We start from the raw sequence: 21,896 nt of genomic DNA, 5'->3' as shown, positions 1-21,896 counted from the left end.
TAATTGACAAGCACATACAAAATAAATAAAATTCCTTCCCTTCTAAATCAACATAAGAGACCAACACGAACTTAAAATTTCTCTTGACACTCGTCCCTACTCCACATCATTGATTTCCAAACCTGACTGCATATTCAAGTCACCAGGGGAGCTCTAAAACAGAAAAATACTCATGTCCAAGCTTTACTTCCAGAACCATTACATCCAAGTCTCCAGTTTGGGCATCCAAACGAGACAGCACTGGGCCCCGGGCCTGGGTCACCAAGGACACCAGGTGGTTAGAAGAAATGCACAAATGTCACTACCCCTCCACTACCTGCTCAAAACTGAGGAGGTAGCTGATCTTATCTCCCTTCTGACTGACAGCTTAAGCTACGGGCCTAAATATGCAGTTGATCAAGGTTGACCAACCTGCCCAGGGTGGTGGTAATGAGCCGAATGCCATCTTGCCCCCCCCCACCACCACCACCACCGGGATAGATGCGAACACAGTTACCAGGCAACACAGCTGGGAAAGGAAGTCACCCATATCAGAAATGGAGAATTTCACAAGCCCACCTTTTTTAAAAAGAAGCCTGCCTGTTTTGTCCCTAGCTATTAAAGCAGCCAGGCAGAGCGAGCCCCCAGCCAGGTCAGAAGACCTTCCTCTCCTCTGGGCTGCCTCCCTTGTGCTGCAGCATCAGCTTAATAAAAACCAGTCTGGAAATTTCTCTGGGGTCTCCTTATGATTTCTATTTCAGAGAACTAGAGAACCCCAATGCCAGGAACACTCAGGCAGAGCTGCAGGGAAGATGAGGGTTAAGAATACTGCTATATGCTAAGAGTTACTATCACTAAATGGTTAATGGTATAGTTGGAGAAATGGAAAGGGAATGTGAATTCCAGTTAATACTTTAGCTAGAAAACCTGCCTCTCAAAAACTGAGAATGGGTTATATTTATTCTGCGCATAACACCAAATCTCAAATATTCTTGGCCTTCCCGTCTCGTACTTACTCATTACTCCAGGGGTTTAATGCTAATACGAGAGTATGCTAAACTGATGGCCAGCAACACATTTAAGGGACTCTTTCATATCATACAAATAGAACCAAATTTTCTATTATTTTCCAAACTTGAATTATTGGTACCTATTTCTCAGAAGTTTTAAGTATGATTTCCATAAAACAGCCAGAAGTAAACTGTGAAGCCAAAACTTTCAACTGTCTTCCTGGAAAAGGCAGGTTTTAAAAGTGCACATCGCAGAAGGTTCAGGATGTAGTTAAATGATGCTAATGGTTTATTTTATAGCCATCATTCTAAGCTTGGAAATTTTATCATCCAAAATGCAATGAAGGTATTATAATAGTTGAAAACTCATGTTTCAAAGCATAGTTAAAAGTTAATCTTCTTGGGAACACACTTATCCAGGAAAGTAGTGAAAAGAAAAAAGTAATAATACAACCCTACACCAAGCACTCATAACGAAGTCAGAAGCTGCAAAATAAACTACATTGTAAGTGTTCAGTTGTCCTGGCTATTGTTTTTAAGTTTTAACATCTTTGAGTAGACAATGGATACAAACAATATAATCTCCTAAATTAAACTGACTTTCAAATCCTTCCAAACTTAACTTCTCAACCATGCACTTGAATCTGTGAATTAGCTCACATGAAGTGACATAATGGTATACATCACTTTCAATTCAGTTGTTTTTGAGGCTAAATGACAAACAACCTCCTCTGTCCCTTATTTTGCCTTTGCAACGGCACGGTTGGTTCTTTTGGCCAGAAATGCCTTTCCATCTTGCCTCCATTAAGATTTTTACATTATGATTCACAGGTCTAGAAGATAGCCTGACCTAATCTAAACTCCGGTGTCTCCTCGGAAACTCTTCTACAGAACCTTACCAAATCTGACCCAATATAGTAGTTATACTCTTTGAACCTGCCCTTCAAATCCTTCTCAGACAGTTTCTCCTCGGGGCAGCCTTCCTGGATTCCTCTGAGTAGAACAAATCATTCCTTCCATTTCTTCTATTATACACTCTTGCCACACTTGGTGGCACTTATGTGCCACTTCTCCTCTGCAGTGACATCCTCTTGAAAACAGGGGTCATACGATCACCTTTTCTTCTCTACCGTCCTGCGCCTGGCCCCAGGTCAAGCTCACAGAGAAGATAGTAAATGTCCTATAACTGGTGTCCTTAGCATCTTCTACATAATCATGCACTCTAACCCCTTCTTACAAGGATCTTCCCCATTCAGCTTGAACCTGCTTTGAAAGTAGAAATTATTCCTTCTTTAGCTTTCCCATGGAACCTACAAGACAACAGGAGAGTACTTAGACTGACAGGTCATGAGGTAGGCCACCACAGTTTTAACTTATGACAAGATGACACTAACGTGAAGTGATACTCTAAAGGAGAAGACATAGCCACATTCCAATGGAGGACTGAAAACAACTCTTTCCTCAGTTTTGTTAATACCTCCCTCTCAATGTACTTAGCTGAAGCCCAGAAACACTTCAGCTCTCCAAACCTACCAACCCCAGAAGTATGCCAGGAGCTTCTCAAACAGCACCTCCTACTGATTTACACAGGAATTTGAAACATGGTCTTAGAATATCAACAGAAAAACACAGGAAGACGTTCTATCTAAAACAACAACTCCAAACTAAAGTTTTCATATTCACAGGGGACCCAGGCTTCCTGGTAACTCCGGAGGAAACAGGCACATGGGGACTGATGCTGGGCTTTTTCTCTCTCAGAAAAGTCATTGATAATGAACTCATGAAAGAAAACCGAGAAGAAAACACTAAAGCCTCTCTATTTTTGCCTGAAGTTGGTTTCACCCCTGGCTAAATTCCTTCATTCACACCTGTCATCACTTTAACCAGTAAAAAAGCAGAAAATCTGAATGACTGAATGATAATCTAGGGTGACAAAAAGTACTAAAAGCAGTAATTGCTAAGGAAGGACATACTTAAATACTTCTCTAGACCATTTGATTTCACAAAGAAAAAAGGTAATAAAATCTATTTTCCCACCATGTAAAGTGCCAAAAGGCAGCTCCTTTCAAGAAATTTACATCCAAAGATATTTAAAAACCACAAAGGAATTATTAGTTTGGGACAAGCCACATACAAAATGAGAGAGTAACATTCCGAATATTCAATAATTGAATTCAAGGATCATGTTACCTAAAAAGGCAGCGTAACAAAGTGTTCTCCTTAACTACTATTAAGAAAACCAGAAAATGTTTTATACCATACTAATCCCTCTGTATATTGGCTGACTACAAACTGCCCACAAAAAGTATAATATTGACTAAAACTTATTAATGTCAATAGCCACAGAGAAGGAGGAAATCATAATAATACGTACAATAAAAGTCTATAATGAAATTTTTTTGGAACATAAGAACAATACATACTTTTTTCACCTAAGATATTAATAGCAGTGAGCCTATTCTTCCTTGAACGATGCTGGCAACTGATTAGCAAAAAGAAAACACACACATTGAATAAGATCAGTATTCTTATACAGTATATACATTATACACACAGAGGGTGTACATCATACACTGGAACAATGTGTTTTCACATTTTAAAACACACTGCAGTATTGCTCCTATATATTAATACATATATTAATGGCAGGTTTGTGGAAAATGTCATGTCTTATCTAAGAGCTCTGCTCCCTTAAAGATATGTCTAAATTTGAACCACTCACTGAGGAATTCAACTACTCAAAACATACACACCAAATTTTGTAAAAGTGTTAGTGCATTCACATTTTGAAGAGAGGATGCTTATGCAGGTATTTAAATCATTTAAAGGCCTTTTCTGTGTTTTAGTCTGATTCTTGGTTCCCAAGCTCATTGGGCTTCCCAGCTCCATCAGGAGGAGGGGGAAGACTGCAAGGACACCTGTAGATGGAAACCTGAGAAGCATCACCTGCGCCAGCTCCAGCAAGGGGACCGCTCACCTCTGGTACGTCGCTCTCTCTGCATTTTGCTCCCTGGTCCCTCCCATGAATGGGTTTCTTCTGCTATCCACAGCTTCTTCTCCCTTGTAACACCAGGTTTCCCATGGCCACACTGTCACTGCTGGCTTCTCCCTCAACCCAGCCTACACCCCCATTCCACTCCCACTACCACTCTAGGTCTTAGTTTCCCAATTTATTAACGACAGATCTCAGTCAGTTTCCAGACCCAGTCTTGGCCAGTGTCTATAGAAGGTTCATCACTGGGTCTGGTGTCCACATCGGGGCCCATCAGCTGGGCCCAGAAGAGCTGGGAAGAAGTTAAGTGGTACAAAATATGGCTAGCTCCTCTTCTTTTCCATGGTGTGGCGTGTGGCAAGGCAGGCATATGACCACATAGACTTCAAAGTACATAAATTTCAAAGTAGCATTCAGAGACAAAAGCAAGGTCAGAGTTGACTTCGCCTGAGGATAAATTCTAAAGCAATCCGTTTTGCCTAAATAAAATGAAAATATTAAAAACATCAAGCAAAAGGCTGGACTTTAAAAAAGAAAAGAAAAGAAAAACCAGAAAGTGTCCCAAAGTTGAAGAAAGAACTATTCAAAGGATGACAAATCATTGTAAGCCTTTCAGGGAGAATAAAGGAGGACAATATCAGGTACAACTTTAGAATGACCAACCTTAATGTGATTCTGAAATCTTGACTGGTTAAACAAAACATGAGGTACAAACCCACACCATTTCTTTTTACTGTATTAATTTGTCTCCAGTCTTTTGGTTATCCCTCTAATGTATTACAGTGACCCTGATTCAGAGACATACTTACAAAAACTTTCAGCTTTAGATAGAATTTCTCTCTTTATAGACGGCTAGCCCACCCAAGAAGGCATGGTTGTTGATTTAAAGAAAATCATTTTATGTTTTACTAACAATAGTCAAAGTCAAAACAGTCCTCTTCAAATCCTGGCTGCCACAAACTAGCTGTTTAACCTTGGTGGGGAGAGGGGGACCTCAATCTAAGACTTCAGATTGTTGTCTAGAAAAAAACAATGCCACCACATTCAGCTTTAGCATGCACTAATTCTTCTGTGAACCCACTGTAAACAGGAAAGATTAAAGCTCTCTATTAAATGCCATAGCACCCACACCAGTCACACTAGAAGGCACTGCAGACCCTTCATCTCATGGCCTACCAACCTGCAGCTGATACCACCATCCTAGGTAACCTGAGTTCACAATGAAGAAAAAAAATCATACAGCAGTTCTGACTACCACATCACAGAACCAGTGAAATCTTTGAGAGGAATGTTTTCCATACTTTCGTGTTCTGGAAACCATACCTGCCACATGGTCTACAAGCCTAATGTCAGGTCAGATGGAACGGGTGAGCTATATGCAAGAGGGTCCTTACCTGCCAGTCAGAAATCAAGTATCCTTATTTGATATTATGTACCTAGCAATGACACTGGAGCCAAACTTTCCTCTTCAGTTGGATAAAGAATGGCAAGAAATGCCAATTCTTCATGGCTGAGACCAATGCACAGTGCCTGAAAATTATATAATTTTTGGCTACTTCTGGATCACATCCATATTGTGGATAATATTATGGCCTCACTATCTATAACTGTATTGGGCAGGCTATATCGAAAACATCATACCCAGATATCACTGTCACATTTAAAATGAAACATTGATCTTGCTCCTCAAAGTCAAGAGAATGGCGAGGGATCTGAAAATTAAGTCAGATGATAAATAAGAAACCAAGTATCTTTAATCTGAGAAAAAGAAGGCACAGAGATGTAGAAGCCATCTTCAAATTTTCCTATAACTCCAAATGGCAAAAGATGGGCAAGTGGATTAAAGAGAGTGGGAAACTTCCTAATCATCAGCACTGATTAAAAACAATTTACCTTATATATAACTGAAACCTGCTGTCTTTATACCTGTTGTAGGTAAGACAGAAGGAACTTCAATACTTGCGCAGGAGCAGGACCAGAGGACCTCTCAGATTTCTTTCTATGTTCTATCAATTGTATGTTCTAAAAATTGGCAAAATTTTATGAATCCATGGGAAATCACAAGCTGTTTTAGCCATTATGATATGCTTTTCTCCATGAGGTGGTTTAAAATTAATAGAGGTTCATTGTAAAAAAAAAAAAAAAACTAGAGAAGAAGAACTGTTTTATTTAATATCTTATCACAATTCCTGCCCCAGTCACTTAACATTTTCACATAATTCCTGCCCCAGTCATTTTAGCGGGGCATAAATATATACAACAAAATTTGAGTCAAACTGTTCATATGCTTTTTGTCCTTATTTTTTGCATTTACATGATAATCTACTTCCCAGATCATTAAATATTTATAAAGAGCATAATTTTTTATGTCTACACACTAATCTAAAGTTTAAATATACCATCTTTTAAACATTACAGTAAACACTTAGGTTATTGTTTATTTAAATTATTACAAATATTACCACCATGACTATCCTTACCCACTGATCTGCAGACATATCTCTGATAATGTTCTATGTATATACAAGACTGACTTGATCTTATGCCTCCTTAGATATAAAAACATTTTCAATCACAAGACAGAGGACACAGTTAATATACACACAAGCACACACTACCAAAACAACACAAAGCTCCTGTGATTGAAACTAATCACCCTACCTTATTCCTCCTCAAACTTACTTTCTCTATCCTGAAAACTTGTTTCTGATCCACAAAGATGTGTTTATATTTGCATATTATCAGTTCATTAGTGTAATTTTGGTTTATCTGTGTAATGGAAAAATTGTTCTGAAATCTTAATATCAGCCATAAAATAAGTTTGTATCTCAAAATTGTTCAATTAAGACAAATTCTGACAACTACAAGAATTAAGAAATTTAATATATTCAGGGGGAGTGTTTTTACGAAATAATACACAAGCCTTTTTAAACTAAGACCAATAAATGATTTAACTGGACCTTCCTATGGTCATTCTATCCCGGTTAGACTCCACATCACTATTTAATCCACAATCCTGCTTTGTGACTCTGATAAGAATTCAGTTTGATTTTCCACATGATCCAATGCTTTAAGTTTTGTTTCAAGAAGAAAGAAAAACATTTTAAACACTAACTAACCCTTCACCAGATGCTGATTTAAAATTATTGTGCACTTTAAAAAACTGTCTAGCATGCTCTCATTTCTCTTCAGATCGCATAAATCTTCCGCCTTTTAAAAAACTGTCGTAGCAATTTGGGTACATTCAGTACCATCAAACATACTTTTTAAAGGAATCTCAATGACATCCTCTATGTCCATAGTTTCAGAAAGACGAATAAAACAGCAAATTTGACTTTTACAAAGCAGTTGTATGAAATGACTGACAAAACAACATTATGACAGAGCTCTGCAGGTGACACACAGCATGCCTGAGACACAGTCTGACACCCAGGCATCTCGTGTTCAAATGAACGCAAACACAGAACTTAGATGACTAATGAATCAATGATAAGCAAATCACTTCGTCTTTTTCTTAATCTTTACTCACTAACCCTTATTTACTAGACTCTTGTTAGAATATAGAGCAAATGATAAGATATAAATAGGATCAATTCGTATCTTTAACACCTTTATAGAAGGGGACCAGACAGCCTGCTTTTTTGGATTGCTCTTTTCTTCTAAGTGTTATAGGTGTTCAGTTATCCCCATTTAGCCAGTAATATAGGAGAACCATGATCACAAATTCTCACACTGAAACTTATTCTCAGGGCATAATGGGATAAGAAATCAGTGTCCCTGAATGTTCGCTTTAAGGCCTGTTCATTCGTGATTATATCCACTGGTGATGACCTTTGCTTAAGTTTGGAATCAACATTGTAATTCTGCATCTCTTTCTCACAGCATCTTTAGAACCATGACATCAACTACTCTTCACTATATATATATATATATATATATATATATATATACACACACCCTGTAGTAATATCTGAATTGTGAACCATGTTGAACGTCTTACCTATTGAAACAAATACTGAGATTAAAACTTTAAAGTATCCTTATTTTATTTAAATAGAATTTGACTTAAAATGTTTAAATATAAAGACTCAGTGGCTATAGTTTATTGAATTTGTTTTGAAATAATTAAATCAACATTTATTTCTATTACCAGAGAAATATGATCTATTCAACATACACAAAATAATGGCCAGTGAATAGAGTAGCAGCTATTTTATTTAAAGCAGATATGTCTGCCTCCCACTCAATAAAAGGAGTCAAGTAGTTCCCATATAAGACCACATAATACACTCATTTTGAGGAACAGATGGAGCCAAATATTCCTCCCAGCTATTTTTCCCAGAAGACAACACTTGCTACATTTCAGTCTCAAAATGACAAAAGTCATGTTTACCGAAGAAGGCTGAATTTGGGGGTAATAAAACATACCACATAAACCACCAAACTATATCTTATTTACATTAGCCATGCAGTTAGCCTTTGTGAACCATAGTTTATAGTCAGTTTTTCAAACCTGCATATCTTCAAGAGTATAAAATATCCCCCCATTTAAAATATGTGCTGTATACTTCGAGGAGGAAGAATATATATAGCCCAATACAATGGAAAGTTGGCTTTCATCAATTATGATGCTGACTGGATTTTGTCTTCTTCAGTCATTGGGATACGAGATTCCTAAAACATTTTTGCTTTGATGAATCACATCTGTAATACAATCACTATACCCAACCCCACCTAATATACTGCAACACATTTTCCTTTCCAAGATCTGGCCATAGTCATTTCACAAGAGAAAGAAAAAAAGAGAACTGATTAAAAGGAAACAGGACAGACAGTGAGTAAGCCATGAACAACTGCCCAAAGAACTGTAAAAATCCAAGCAGATCATTTCCATGTGTTTCAACTGAGGCTGCCATGAGAGGTAGACAAAGAACTAGAGAGAATATTGATAAAATTGTATCCATTCCCTCCTTCTGTCAGTGTAGTCAGAGCCAAAGAATAAAAAAGAACGATTCCTGGGGAACTTGCAAAGTTTTAACGTAGAAAAACATGTGGGATAAATCCAGTGCAAATAGTCTAATTGTAATCCCATTAGCTAATCAGAGAATACTAAAAAGCACTTTATTCACACATTTTTAATATAAACAGAAAGAAGGACTAAGGTTGTATAAACAGTAGTTATCTTTCAAAGGTAGGATAATATTAGATATTTTTATTTTTTTGCATGTCAATTATATATTTATCCTAGACAATTTAGAAATGACTTGCAATAAGAAAAAATTTTTGGTATAAATGACTAGGCAGTTAAAATACACGAATCAAATTGAATATCAAAATGTAATAAATAACATTTTCAGTTTTAGCAAATTTTTCTGGGTAAAGTTCTCTCAAATCATTTCCTCCATTAAAAGGTGTTAAAGGTTGAACTATGTCATTCCAAAATTTATATGTTGAAATCCTAACCCCAGTAAGTCAGAATGTGAACTTATTTGCAAAGAAGGTCATTGCTGATAATTACATAATTAGTAAAATGTGATCATCAGTGTGAGCCCTAATCCAATCTGATTGGTACACTCATAAAAACAGGAAATTTGGGCAGAGACACACAGAGAAAACTCCATATGAAGACGAAGGCAGAGATCGGGATCACACCGCTACAGGCCAAGGAATGCCAAAGATGGGAAACAAATCTCCAGAAGCTAGGAGCGAAGCGTGGAACATTCTCTCCCACAGCCTTTAGAGGGTACTAACCCTGTTGAGGCCTTGATCTTGGACTTCTAGCCTCCAGAACAGTGAGACAACAAATTTTTGTTGTTTAAGCCACCCAGGTTGTTGAAGATTTTTACAGTAGTCCTAACAAAGTAATACAAAAGTTTTCAGAGCATAGCACATAAACACATAAAACTGTGACCACAGACATTTTTCCTAACAATCTGTCTTTTGCTACACAGTGCCTGCAAAATCAGTATTTCCTCCATATGTTCCTCCTCCTCTTCCCACCCTCATTACTGCAGTCACGTAAGGCCACAGAAATAAGTTTTCTTCAAGGGAATGAGAAGTGACATATGCCACATCTGGGCCTGGCCCTTAAGATTGTGGCACGCCTCCTCCATACTCTCTTGTTTTTCACCAGCTCACATTTGGACATAGTGACCCACTTTCGACCATATAGATGAGGTTTGTAACTTAAGGAACAGCAGAGCTACTTCCTGGACATAATCTGGGTCTCTCTGACAGTATGGGACAATATTACCCACCCTGTGGGAATACTTACCTTAGAATGTAACACGAAAGTAAAATAACTGTTCAAGCCACTATGTCATTGGGTTCCTCTGCCATAACAGGTTAGTTTTTTGCCCTGATAGAGTGTCAGGGAAAGTAAATTGTTTCCAACATGTGCCATAAAGTAGTATTTAGAAAACCAGGTAGATCTCTGAAACAATAACCATGACTGAATGGTCAAAGTTTAACTGCACATCCAGTAAACTGAACTACAATTTCAGCTTTGAATTCGAGACAATGTATTTGATCATCACGGTAGTTGTTAAACTACAATTTAAACCCTTCATGAAAATCGACCAATTCTAATTCTTAAAGGTATTTTTAATTTCAAAGGTTTTCACTGAGAATAATTAATTTAGGTTAATAATATTGCTATGATTTTATATATGTTTTAAAGGTACAAAAAATACAAAGTAACATTTACAAAAACCAAACCTCTCTCTAGGGAAAGCCAGTATAAAGCTAAGAAGGTCTCCTTCCAAGATTTAGATGGCTTTTAAATGATCAGGGTAGTGAAATTTTAAACTCGGCTTGAGAGAGGTTGCAATTTTGGTTTGTGATACACACCCAGGGGTCAATGCCAAAACACATTCTAATAAGCATATAGAGCCTTTGAATTTTCATTACTCTGGAAAAAAAACATTTTTCAAAGATGATAAAGACCAGCAATATGGCCTATTTTTCATTCTTAAATGTTTCCCCAAATGTCTTTATGTGAAACTGAAATACGTGCGACTAAAAGCAAGTTCCTGGAGGACAATTCAATCCTTCTCCATCACCTCATTCTACTGTAGGTGAACCAGAATGTCTGTTTCTGTCTGGTCAAAACTGAAAATGACTCTTCCGGAAATTGGGATGTTTGCCTTTTATTAAGGACAGAGTTTTTTTCCAAAGTATTCAAATCCTACATGGACACTTGTCTATCAGGAAGACACTTTCTAAGAAACTAACGAGGAAAATGAGGAGATAAAAACTATTCTCATTTAGTTATTCAGGGACCTCATTAACCTGTAACCAAAAATAGAATCTACAATCCCGACTCTCAGTTTGTGGGACGCACACATGTTCCTGAATTCAAACATGTGTTTCCATTTAAACTGCTGGAATGTATAGGGGGCTCCACAAAGAGTGATAAATATTAGCAAATCTTCTAAGAATGAAGGGCCTTTATGACCACATACGCTGTGTTTTGATTCAGCTTTTTAAATGTCTGAGTCATACAAGGCTGAACAGGTCTCCTTTTTTACATCTATCCGTAAGTTAAAGAACAATGAAAAAACAATTCCTTCCACAAACCTGAGATTTCTGCTCTTTGTCTCTGTTTTCTTCCCCGTATGACAAGCCTGCCCCAGCCAAAGGCAGGGCATCCCAAAATGCCCAGGTATTGAGGACAAGCTGAATAGTCATCGATGTCAGATACAGCCAAGGGAAGGACTTCAGGCACAGCACATAAACTTCAATAGCATAACCCTAAGCGGGGATGGGAAACTGCAGTCTGGCCACTTCTATTTGGCTACATAGCATTTTTAACTTTCTAAAATGTAAATCCCTTTAGCAAAGCTCCCCCAAAACACACCCCCTTAAAGAAGGTACTTCATCATGTAGGATTCTGCAGGTCACCTTGCACTATGAACCCCTCATACGTTGTGTGCTAGCCAAATGTTCCAAGTTTGAAAGGCATGTAAATTCTTCCACCTCTGAGCCTTCTTACATTCTGGCTCTTTGCCTAGAATGTCTTCCAATCTACCCAAGCCTACCTCTTCGTGTGGCTAACTTCTACTCTTCTGAAGACCTCAAGAAGTCCTTTATAATCTCATAAAGTCCCAGTTAAGTGCTTAATCCTCTGTGGCCCCAGACTCTCCTGCTATTTCTGTGACTCTATCACCAGACACCAGACTAATTCCTTTAGGGCAGGGAAGAAGGCGTGTTCATTTTGGTCTCTCCAGTGTGTAGCACACAGCAGGTGGTAAACAAATATTTTCAGAATGAAGAAATGGCAATGTAAGTATCAGCTCTGAAAATACTTGCGTTTAATACTCTTGGCAGAGAACACAGATGAATGATGAAGTTGACCCCCCCAAAAAAGCAGATCACACAGAAGGCAAGAGAATTAAGAGGCTTCTCCAGGCCACGTCTAGTTATACAGAAGCCTTTTCCAAAGGCTTTCTGACCCCCTATAGCCATATTAATCTCATCCATAGTCGCTGCTATATTTTCATTCTTCCCTTCCCCTAAGATCCTTATATGTTTGTTCCTACACGCATTTTTCTGATTCCAACACCAAAGACACAAACTCAATAAACTCAAATGAATAAAAGAAAGAACATGAACTTGAATCCATTTCTTTGAAACAACTGGTATCTTCTCTTATATAAAACATTTCTTTTAAGAAACAGGGCTGGTTAAAATTAATTGACTGCTCGTCACTATTTCTCATATTCATTTTTTAATCAGCTCACTCTTATTTCCCTTTGCTCTATATGACTAGCCAGACCGTCCTCACTGAAGATGAAGAACTTTTAGAGGACACTCGAGAGAACTGACATGGTTACCAAGTGTGAGCAAGTAGGTTGTCATCCCGCCCACAGTCACACTTCCTGTCAATGGGGAAAGCTGTGAGGGGCTCCCTCTGCCTCCCGGGTCAGGCATGGGTTTAGGGAAGAAGAAAACAGGGAGCAGCAGGAAAAGAAGATAATCAGGACAGCTATCTGGCAGCCCTCCTGGTCTCCAAGCAAAAATTTCATTCGATTTGCCCACGAGTCATTTTAGAATTAAATGACAAACAGCACCCCCCTTTCCCTAGCCCTGAGCATTTCCAGCTATCTTATCAAGAACCTACTCCCCTTCTCCTGGAAGGGGAGCTTTCAGGAGCTTCTACTGTAGCTACCAAAGACAGGTATGTTTCTCCTTAATTACCACCAAGGCAGGAGTAAAAAACAACTTACCTTTTGAAAAAAGTCTTCCCCACTTTTGCCTTTTCCTTCGGCAGCAGCTGTAAATAAAAATGTATACATTTAAAATCTTTTTTTTTTTAACCTAGGTACTCAAAAACTCTCGAATATCAGGTATGAGAATGCAGAGGTACACAAGGGGCCGTTCTTGTTCTCCCAGAGCTCAGTGCCTGCTAACAGGCCTCATCCAAGATGCAAAATTGGTAGAGAATAAAACCCTAATCCAATCCCCATTATACATTTTTAGATGATTTAGCACTCCTTTTCCTATCTGGAAGACTCATAAATCTCTATTTTCACACTGAGATGGAAGTAATCTCCTCTCAGGGTTAAGAACTACAGGAACAAATGAAACTACTAATATAACCAGCTCCAGTGCTCTGAGCACTTCTTATCTGTAATCAATCCCAGGCCTGGGACTGCCTTTTCAACTGGGGGCTCATAGAACACAGCCTGGTGACCTATGTCAGTTTTATGTTTTGCAGTGACTATATACTCTACTTGGATTTCTGTTGGAATCATATACTATTTTAATTCATTCTTTCATTGGTTTATAGAGAGAGAGGAAAAAAAAAACAAAAAACATGAGGATTAAATTGTAATGGTAAAGTCACAGACAATAATAAAACGTCATGTGAGATTAATTAAAAGGTCACTGTGCTTGACCCATCTTTTTATACCTAAATGGTAGCCTATAAATATAGGACAAAGCTAGTTCTCTATGTTCAGAAGTCTTAACACTCTGTTAACATATATTTTTTTTATATATCTGAGGGAGAGGTGGGAATTTGACTGAATGGAGAAACGGGACAAAAGCCAATAGCATCTTGCTTGCAATAGCCTCAAAGTGCATCTTTCAGAGGGCAAACACCAAACAGGCCTCAGATTCAAATGCAGACTGGACGGACCAGTTAACTAGAGAAGACACCCTCTCACCTAGACAAAGAAAGGAGCTGGACAAAGAACTCCTGGAACTTGTCAAAACAATTAAAGACACAAGAAGTTATGGCAGATCATTCTGTAAGGTGGAATATTCAAAACTCAAAAAAATTCTATTCTCAAAACAACAACAAGTATTATAAATTATTTTTTCACCAGCTTTAATTCCACAGTTAAATATAAGACAAGAAACCTACAATTTTGTAAAAATGTGTATTTTTTAAATCAATATGTCTTCATCCAAAAAAAAGAGAGCACTGACGGTGGGTTTCTGTGGTTACCAAGGACAATTTGAGGAGATGTATGAAAATAGCTAAATAACACACCCCAAAATATTCATATCCTGATCCCTGCAACCTATCAATATGTTACCTCATGGCAAAAGGGATTTTGCAGATATGATTAATTTAAGACTCTTGATATGGAAAGATTATCCTGAATTAGCCAGACAGGCCCAACGTAATCACAGGGGTCCTTATAAGAAGGAAGAAGAAAGCTCAGAGTCCAAGAAGGCAATGTGACAAAAAAAAAAAAAAAAGGGCCCTGGCCAGTTGGCTCAGTGGTAGAGCATCAGCCAGGCATGTGGATGTCCTGGATTCAATTCCAGTCAAGGAACATAGAAGAAGTGACCATCTGCTTCATCACCCCTCACTCTCCCCTTCTCTCTCTCTCTCTCTTTCTCTTCCCTTCCTGCAGCCATGGCTCAATTGATCGGAGCACATTAGTCCTGGGCACTGAAGATGGCTCCGTGGAGCCTCTGCCTCAGGTGCTAAAAATAGCTCAGTTGCAAGCATGGCCCCAGATGGGCAAAGCATCAGTGTCAGACAGGGGCTGCCAGGTAGATCCCAGTCAGGGAGCAGGCAGTAGTCTGCTTCTCTATCTCCCCTCCTCTCACTTGGAAAAAAGAATAAACAAACAAACAAACAAATAAAGGAAGAAAGAAATTAGAAAATAAGAGAGGAATATATGATGACAAATGGAGAGGTTTGCAAAGGAAAAAGATACAAAGATGCTACACTGCTGGCTTCAAAGATGGTAAAAGGGGCCACAAGCCAAGTAATGTAAATGGTCTCTAGAAGCTGGAAAATGTAAGGAAATGGATTCTTCCCTAGTGCCTCTGGAGCGAGCAGGCCCTGCCAATTTCTTGTTACAGCCCAATGAAACTTATTTCAGACTTCTGACCTCCAGGACTTAAGATAACAAATTAATGTTTTAGGCTACCATATTCATAGTAATTTGTTACAGCAACAGAAGACTAATAAATAATGCCATCTTTTCTTTTAGGTGAGAGGAAGGGAGATAGTGAGGCAGACTCCCACATGTGCCCTGACCAGGATCCCCCTGGCAACCCCATCTTGGGCTGATGCTCAAGTACCGAGCTATTTTTAGTGCCTAAGACTGTTGCACTTGGATCAACCGAGCTCTTCTCAGTGCCCAGGGCCAGGCTCAAACCAATCGAGCCCCTAGCTGTGGGAGGGGAAGAGAGAGAGAAGGGGGAAAGGGAGAATGAGAGAAGCAGATGGTCGCTTCTCCTGTGTACCCTGACCAGGAGTCAAAGCTGGGATGTTCATATGCTGAGGTGACACTATCCAGGTGAGTCATTGGCCAGGGCCTAATGCCAGTTTTAACTTTACTTTCGGCACAAATACCACACCATCAACATCATGAACAAGTACAGACAATGATGTGAGTGACTGAAGCACACATTTCCACAAAAAGATTCTTTATAGTTCACTCTACAAATTATGACTTTCACTCATTAACTTGAAAGTATATAAATATTAAAACTTTTTTAAAAACATTAAAAGCAAATTTGAACCAAAAAAAAAAATCAAAGCTTACTTTTTCTAAACAAACTGGCAAATGTGGTTGAGCCTAGCTAGAGGAGCCACACAGGCAAAATAAAACATCAAGACCCAAACCTAATGACACAAACCTAGTATCAAGTGTCTTAGAGATACTTCAAGTCAGCTACCTCTTGGGCTGTCTTTTATTCCTAAAGCTAAAAGAGTTTAAAGGGATCCTAATATATAACACAATTGCTTTGCAATGGAACTACATATGAGGGCACAAAATTTTGAAAAATATCTAGTGGCGTCAAGGAAACTATTATTTGAAGAGAAATTTTAGAATCAAAGATATTTTCAAGAAAGGGAGATAACCACCCCTTTCACCCACACAGAACTCTTACAGAACTTGAAATTCATCAGTTTAAATTTCGTGAAACAACTACATTTTATTACAGAATCTTCCTTTAGGACACTTATTTTGCTCATGACAAACTCATTATATCACAACCCTGAAATGCCTTTTCATTCCAAGTCTGAACAGACTTCACAGAATGGCCTTTCAATCCCAGAATAAATAAAAAAGGGGAATTTCCTTGTTAGATCCAAACTATAATTAACTATTCTCCTGAAAAACATCTAAAATTTAGATTTTAGAAACTTGTACCTTTTAGTAACCTTATGATTTGAGAAGGAACAGGAGGCAGGGAGTCAGAAATGGCCAACTCACTGGCACCAAAAATCACTGTTCTTTTTCATTCCAAGTGTTTATGAATGAGAAACTCCAAATCTGCGCCTGATTTCCCCTAAATCCTGAGAAGTGTCCATGGTAAAAAAAAAAAAAAAAAAAAGAACCAAAAAAAAACTCTCGTCTTGGTTAGACCATTGTCTGAGGTGCAAACCCTGGTTGGTCCCAGTCGCTGGCACTTCTCAGGGAGTGTCCTTATCTAATCCCCAGGTTGCAGGGTCCCAGCAGTACTTTTACTGACCACATCCAAGCAAAGCTGTCAAGACCATAGAAGCCAATCAAGACAGAAAAACATTTCACCAGAAATATTCTCTCCTCACAAACAGGAATCCTTCTTGTGCTCAAATGTGAGAGTTCAATTCTGAAACGTACTCTAAAATCCTCCATATCAAAATATGAACTCGGAAGAAGTGAGAGACTGGGGGGAGGAGGCCTGCCGAATATTTTTTCCTTCTTTTTTTTTACTATTGATTTTAATTTATTGTGTTTACATAGATTCTAGTGTTGCCCTGAATGCAGCCCCCCTCCCCCGTATTCCCCTCAACATCTCCTTTGCCCCCTCCCCATAGTGCCCTCCCCCTTCCCTTCAGGTTTATCCCATCCTATCATCCCCTTTCCCTCTGTCCTCTTTTCCTCTGGTCCCTTTGATCTCTGCTCTGTCTCAATTCTGTTCCTCAGTTCACATTGTTCATTGGATTCCTCAAATGAGTGAGGTCATATGATATTTTTCTTTTTCTGCCTGGCTCATTTCACTCAACATGATAGTTTCCAGGTACTCCCATGCCATCACAAAAGGTAAGATTTCCTTCTTTTTCAAAGCCCCATAGTATTCCATTGTATATATGTACCACAGCTTTTAAGAGTGGATTAAAAAGCTGTGGTACTGAATATTTTTTTCTCAATAAAAACTCAGGTTTGTTTGGGGTTTTTTTAATGAGAGAAGGGGAGACAGTGAAAAGACTCCCAGATGCACCCTGACTGGGATCTACCCAGCAACCCCCTTCTGGGGCCAATGCTGGAATCAACCAAGCTATCCTCAGTGCCTGAGGCTGATGCTTGGACATATCAAGCTAACATCAGCACGCAGACAGATGTTCGACTCAATCGTGCCACTGGCTGATTCGTGCCCCTGGGGAAGGGGAGGAGGAAGGAGAGAGAAGCAGGTGGTCACTTCTCTTGTGTGAACTAACTGGGGATCGAACCTAGGACATCCACACATCGGGCAGATGCTCTATCCACAAAAACAAACCAGCCAGGGCCGAACTCAGGTGTTTAAGATACTCATTTCACAGACTCAGAAAAAAACAAAGAGAAGTCCATTCTTTCATTCTACAAATATTTAAGTCCTATACCAGCAAATCAAAATAGGCAAGGCCATGCCCTTGTTTAAGTACAACCTTGCCCCATGCACCCAAAGCCACCCAACTAGTGAGATGAAGCCAAAATTAAAAATCAGTTCTACTGACAACTTCCCCAGAGATCTTTTCCCAGTCACAACTCTACCCAAATTAAACTAAATAGAACTGTAATTTAGCTATTCTTAGTTTTAACCCAACACAAGAGCTAGGCAGCGACCGTTAGGCCTGAAGAATACAGGTTGCTTCAAGGGAGTCCATTTGAGAGTTGGATTGCAAAAAATATATATAAGGTATGATAGTTTCTTGATTCAATGGCTTTCTCTTCAGTACATCTGGAGGCGGAAATGTTGCCTATGAAATAAGCCACCCCATGCTTGATGTCACCGCATTCCTTGCCCTTTGAAGTCTGATCATGTTCTGTGGTATAACAGTTCTACTGAGTCTTCATTTTCTTATACACAATACACATTCATCCTTCTTATTGCACAGTAACATAAACATACATAATGTTTTACCAGCCTTTTTCTAACTGTCTGTACAATATGACTTCTGCTTGATGTTCCAAAACTTAATCATTTGATTGTATAAACCCTGGATTATTCTTGCCAATGAAAGCAATTGTCTTTATTTTCATGACATGGAATAAATTATTTCAATACTACTGAAACATGGCTCCACGGGTTGTGCAGGTAAAGCATTTCTTATTTTAAGCTGAACAATTCATTTTTATGTTTATTATCATTTCCCCAGTGCTCTGCCATATTTTATTTCATATTTTTGCTTCACAAGAAATATGGGACGGCAAAAGCATTGGCCAATAAAAACAACAAAAGTTGAAACAGGTGTAAACTATTACAGTCCCCCAAACCACAGGGGCAAGTCTAGTTAATTACTAAATTAAAGGTGGGGGGAGGCTCAATTTTAAATTCTTCATAGAGCATATGGAAACTTGTTTAAATATCCTTTTCATTCTGAAACGCTTTTCCGTTATAACATCTTATACTTTATGGAGCCAAATCTAAAAGCACAAGGACTGTGTATTTTATATTTAAAACATGGTATGGAATATCTTTAAACATTCCCTTGATAGGCAATGAGATTTTTCACTTCTGTGGAATATGAGTAGGAAAAAAACAAGTTCAAATGATAAAAACTAATTGAGAAATAAATCTTCAAATCTGTAAAGATTCGGGCATTCCTCCCTTTCTTTTAAACACAACCCAACTATCGCACATTTGTCACTAAGAAGGCTGCTGTATATTAAGGTCACCCGAAAGATACATGTGTCGTCATAAGGGAACATGATTGTCCTGTAAAAATATTTTACTAAAAAAATTTTTTTTTTTTTTCATTTTTCTGAAGCTGGAAATGGGGAGAGACAGTCAGACAGACTCCCGCATGCGCCCGACCGGGATCCACCCGGCACGCCCACCAGGGGGCAACGCTCTGCCCACCAGGGGGCGATGCTCTGCCCATCCTGGGCGTCGCCATATTGCGACCAGAGCCACTCTAGCGCCTGAGGCAGAGGCCACAGAGCCATCCCCAGCGCCCGGGCCATCTTTGCTCCAATGGAGCCTTGGCTGCGGGAGGGGAAGAGAGAGACAGAGAGGAAAGCGCGGCGGAGGGGTGGAGAAGCAAATGGGCACTTCTCCTGTGTGCCCTGGCCGGGAATCAAACCCGGGTCCTCCGCAAGCTACGCCGACGCTCTACCGCTGAGCCAACCGGCCAGGGCCTTTTACTAAAAATTTAAATTCACTTATGGTATCCAATTTAATCCATATGCTAAAAAAGCTATGCTGGGCCCTGGCCAGTTGGCTCAGCGGTAGAGCGTCGGCCTGGCATGTGGGGGACCCGGGTTTGATTCCCAGCCAGGGCACATAGGAGAAGCGCCCATTTGCTTCTCCACCTCCCCCTTCTTCCTCTCTGTCTCTCTCTTCCCCTCCCACAGCCAAGGCTCCATTGGAGCAAAGATGGCCCGGGCGCTGGGGATGGCTCCTTGGCCTCTGCCCCAGGCACTAGAGTGGCTCTGGTCGCGGCAGAGCAACGCCCCAGAGGGGCAGAGCATCGCCCCCTGGTGGGCAGAGCTTTGCCCCTGGTGGGCGTGCCTGGTAGATCCCGGTCGGGCGCATGTGAGAGTCTGTCTCTCTGTCTCTCCCCGTTTCCGGCTTCAGAAAAATACAAAAAAATACAAAAAAAAAAAAAAAAGCTATGCCGTATACTTTATTTGGTATATTTCTGTTTTCAGAAAAGTTCAATTCTACTGAAACAGAAATCAGCAAAAGATGTAGAAGAAACAGTGTCAATATCCACCCAGAGAATTTATGTTCATGAATCATGTCTAACAGTCCAGACTACATGCAAAGCTCTGAGAATTGGTTGAATAAATAGTAGATATTAAGCTTATTTTTAAAGTTTCTTCATTTGCTATGAAATCAAATACTTTAGCCCACTGAAGAACACTTTCCAGATTAAACTTCAGTAGTGAATACTGTCATCTGAATGTTTTATAACACAGTAAATGTGAGGATTCTCAAACTTCATCTTTCCTAAAACTCCCTACTTACTTCCCAAAGTGCACTATGAACACATCAAATACACCTGCCCTGGGGAAAAAAAAATCATGTGGCCTGTTTAGAAAAATAAAAAAGAAACAGACAGAAATAAATGTAATAAAGTTACTTAATAGTAGCTAGATATATAAGAATCATTTTCGTCTTCAGTAAAATTTTTTTCTTAAATATTGTTTTATTTTTGCAGTAAAAAATTCCCATGTTCAAAAATGCAATAAATTCTTTAAAGAGACTGTAAAACAGGATGTAGAGAATGATCTCAATGTTATAGGTTAAGTATGACAATTGTTATTGGAGTGGGAAAGTTATTGGGTTATTTATCCCTTTCTCTTTTGTATTGATATTTTCCAGATGCCTTTAAATAGCTTGCACTTTTTAATGAGAGGGGAAAAAAAAACAGGTAAAAATCATTCGAAATCCTTCTTCCTATCTGAAAAGAAGTCCAATTTTGTCATCACTGGTTTATCACAGCATCATTTTCAGTCCACACTGTATAAAACAATCTAGCAAAAAATCCAAAGATCAGATGTGGATTCAATCTATCGAAGGAGACAGAATGACTAATGCACAATCAGAGATGAGTAATAGGCAGTCAGTAATTCAAACCAAATACTGAACATCACAGGCCTTAATCAACCCAGCACCTTCTAGACATTCCAAATATCGATTCTGTGCACCTCTCAGTGGAGAAATTATAACAAATTATCCCTCTAATAAGAAATTTCTAGCTGAAAACATTAAATAATCCAATATTTGAAAAAAAACCTCTGTGGTTCACAGCTAAATTTATTTCTTTATTTATTATATTTAGAAAATTAAATTTAACAGGGTTACATTGATTAATAAGAGTACATCAGTTTCAGGAAAACATTTCTGTAGCATTTGAACTGTTGATTATGTTGCATACCCAAAGCCAAGTCATTTCCATCAATGTATATTTGTCCCTCTTTACACCCTTACCCCTACCCCCTGCCCTACACCCCCCTTCCCTTGGTAATCACTTCACTTTTATCTATATCCATGAGTCGCAGTTTTATATCCCACCTCCATTAAATATTTGGGTCCACTCTCTTCTGCTTGCAGAGTTTCTTTTTGTATTTTTTTGAAGTTGGAAACAGGGAGGCAGTCAGACAGACTCCCGCATGCACCCGACCGGGATCCACCCACCATGCCCACCAGGGGGCGATGCTCTGCCCATCTGGGGCATTGCTCTATTGCAACCAGAGCCATTCTAGCACCTGAGGCAGAGGCCATAGAGCCATCCTCAGTGCCTGGGCCAA

General features: G+C 39.1%; 1 protein-coding gene across 2 annotated transcripts in view; it reads right to left on the bottom strand.

The window, feature by feature from the left end:
- Positions 1-21,896, bottom strand: part of BICC1 (BicC family RNA binding protein 1) — a 389,702-nt gene that overhangs the window by 247,697 nt on the left and 120,109 nt on the right. For both annotated transcript variants that reach the window (XM_066243092.1, XM_066243093.1), the window contains exon 2: positions 13,209-13,255. In XM_066243092.1, coding sequence (XP_066099189.1) covers positions 13,209-13,255 — 47 coding nt within the window. The remainder of the gene's footprint in view (positions 1-13,208; positions 13,256-21,896) is intronic.

Source organism: Saccopteryx bilineata, chromosome 9 (genome assembly GCF_036850765.1).
Source record: "Saccopteryx bilineata isolate mSacBil1 chromosome 9, mSacBil1_pri_phased_curated, whole genome shotgun sequence".
Taxonomy (NCBI): Eukaryota; Metazoa; Chordata; class Mammalia; order Chiroptera; family Emballonuridae; genus Saccopteryx; species Saccopteryx bilineata.
Note: the sequence above shows the minus strand (reverse complement) of the source record. Positions and strands in the feature narration are given on the sequence as shown.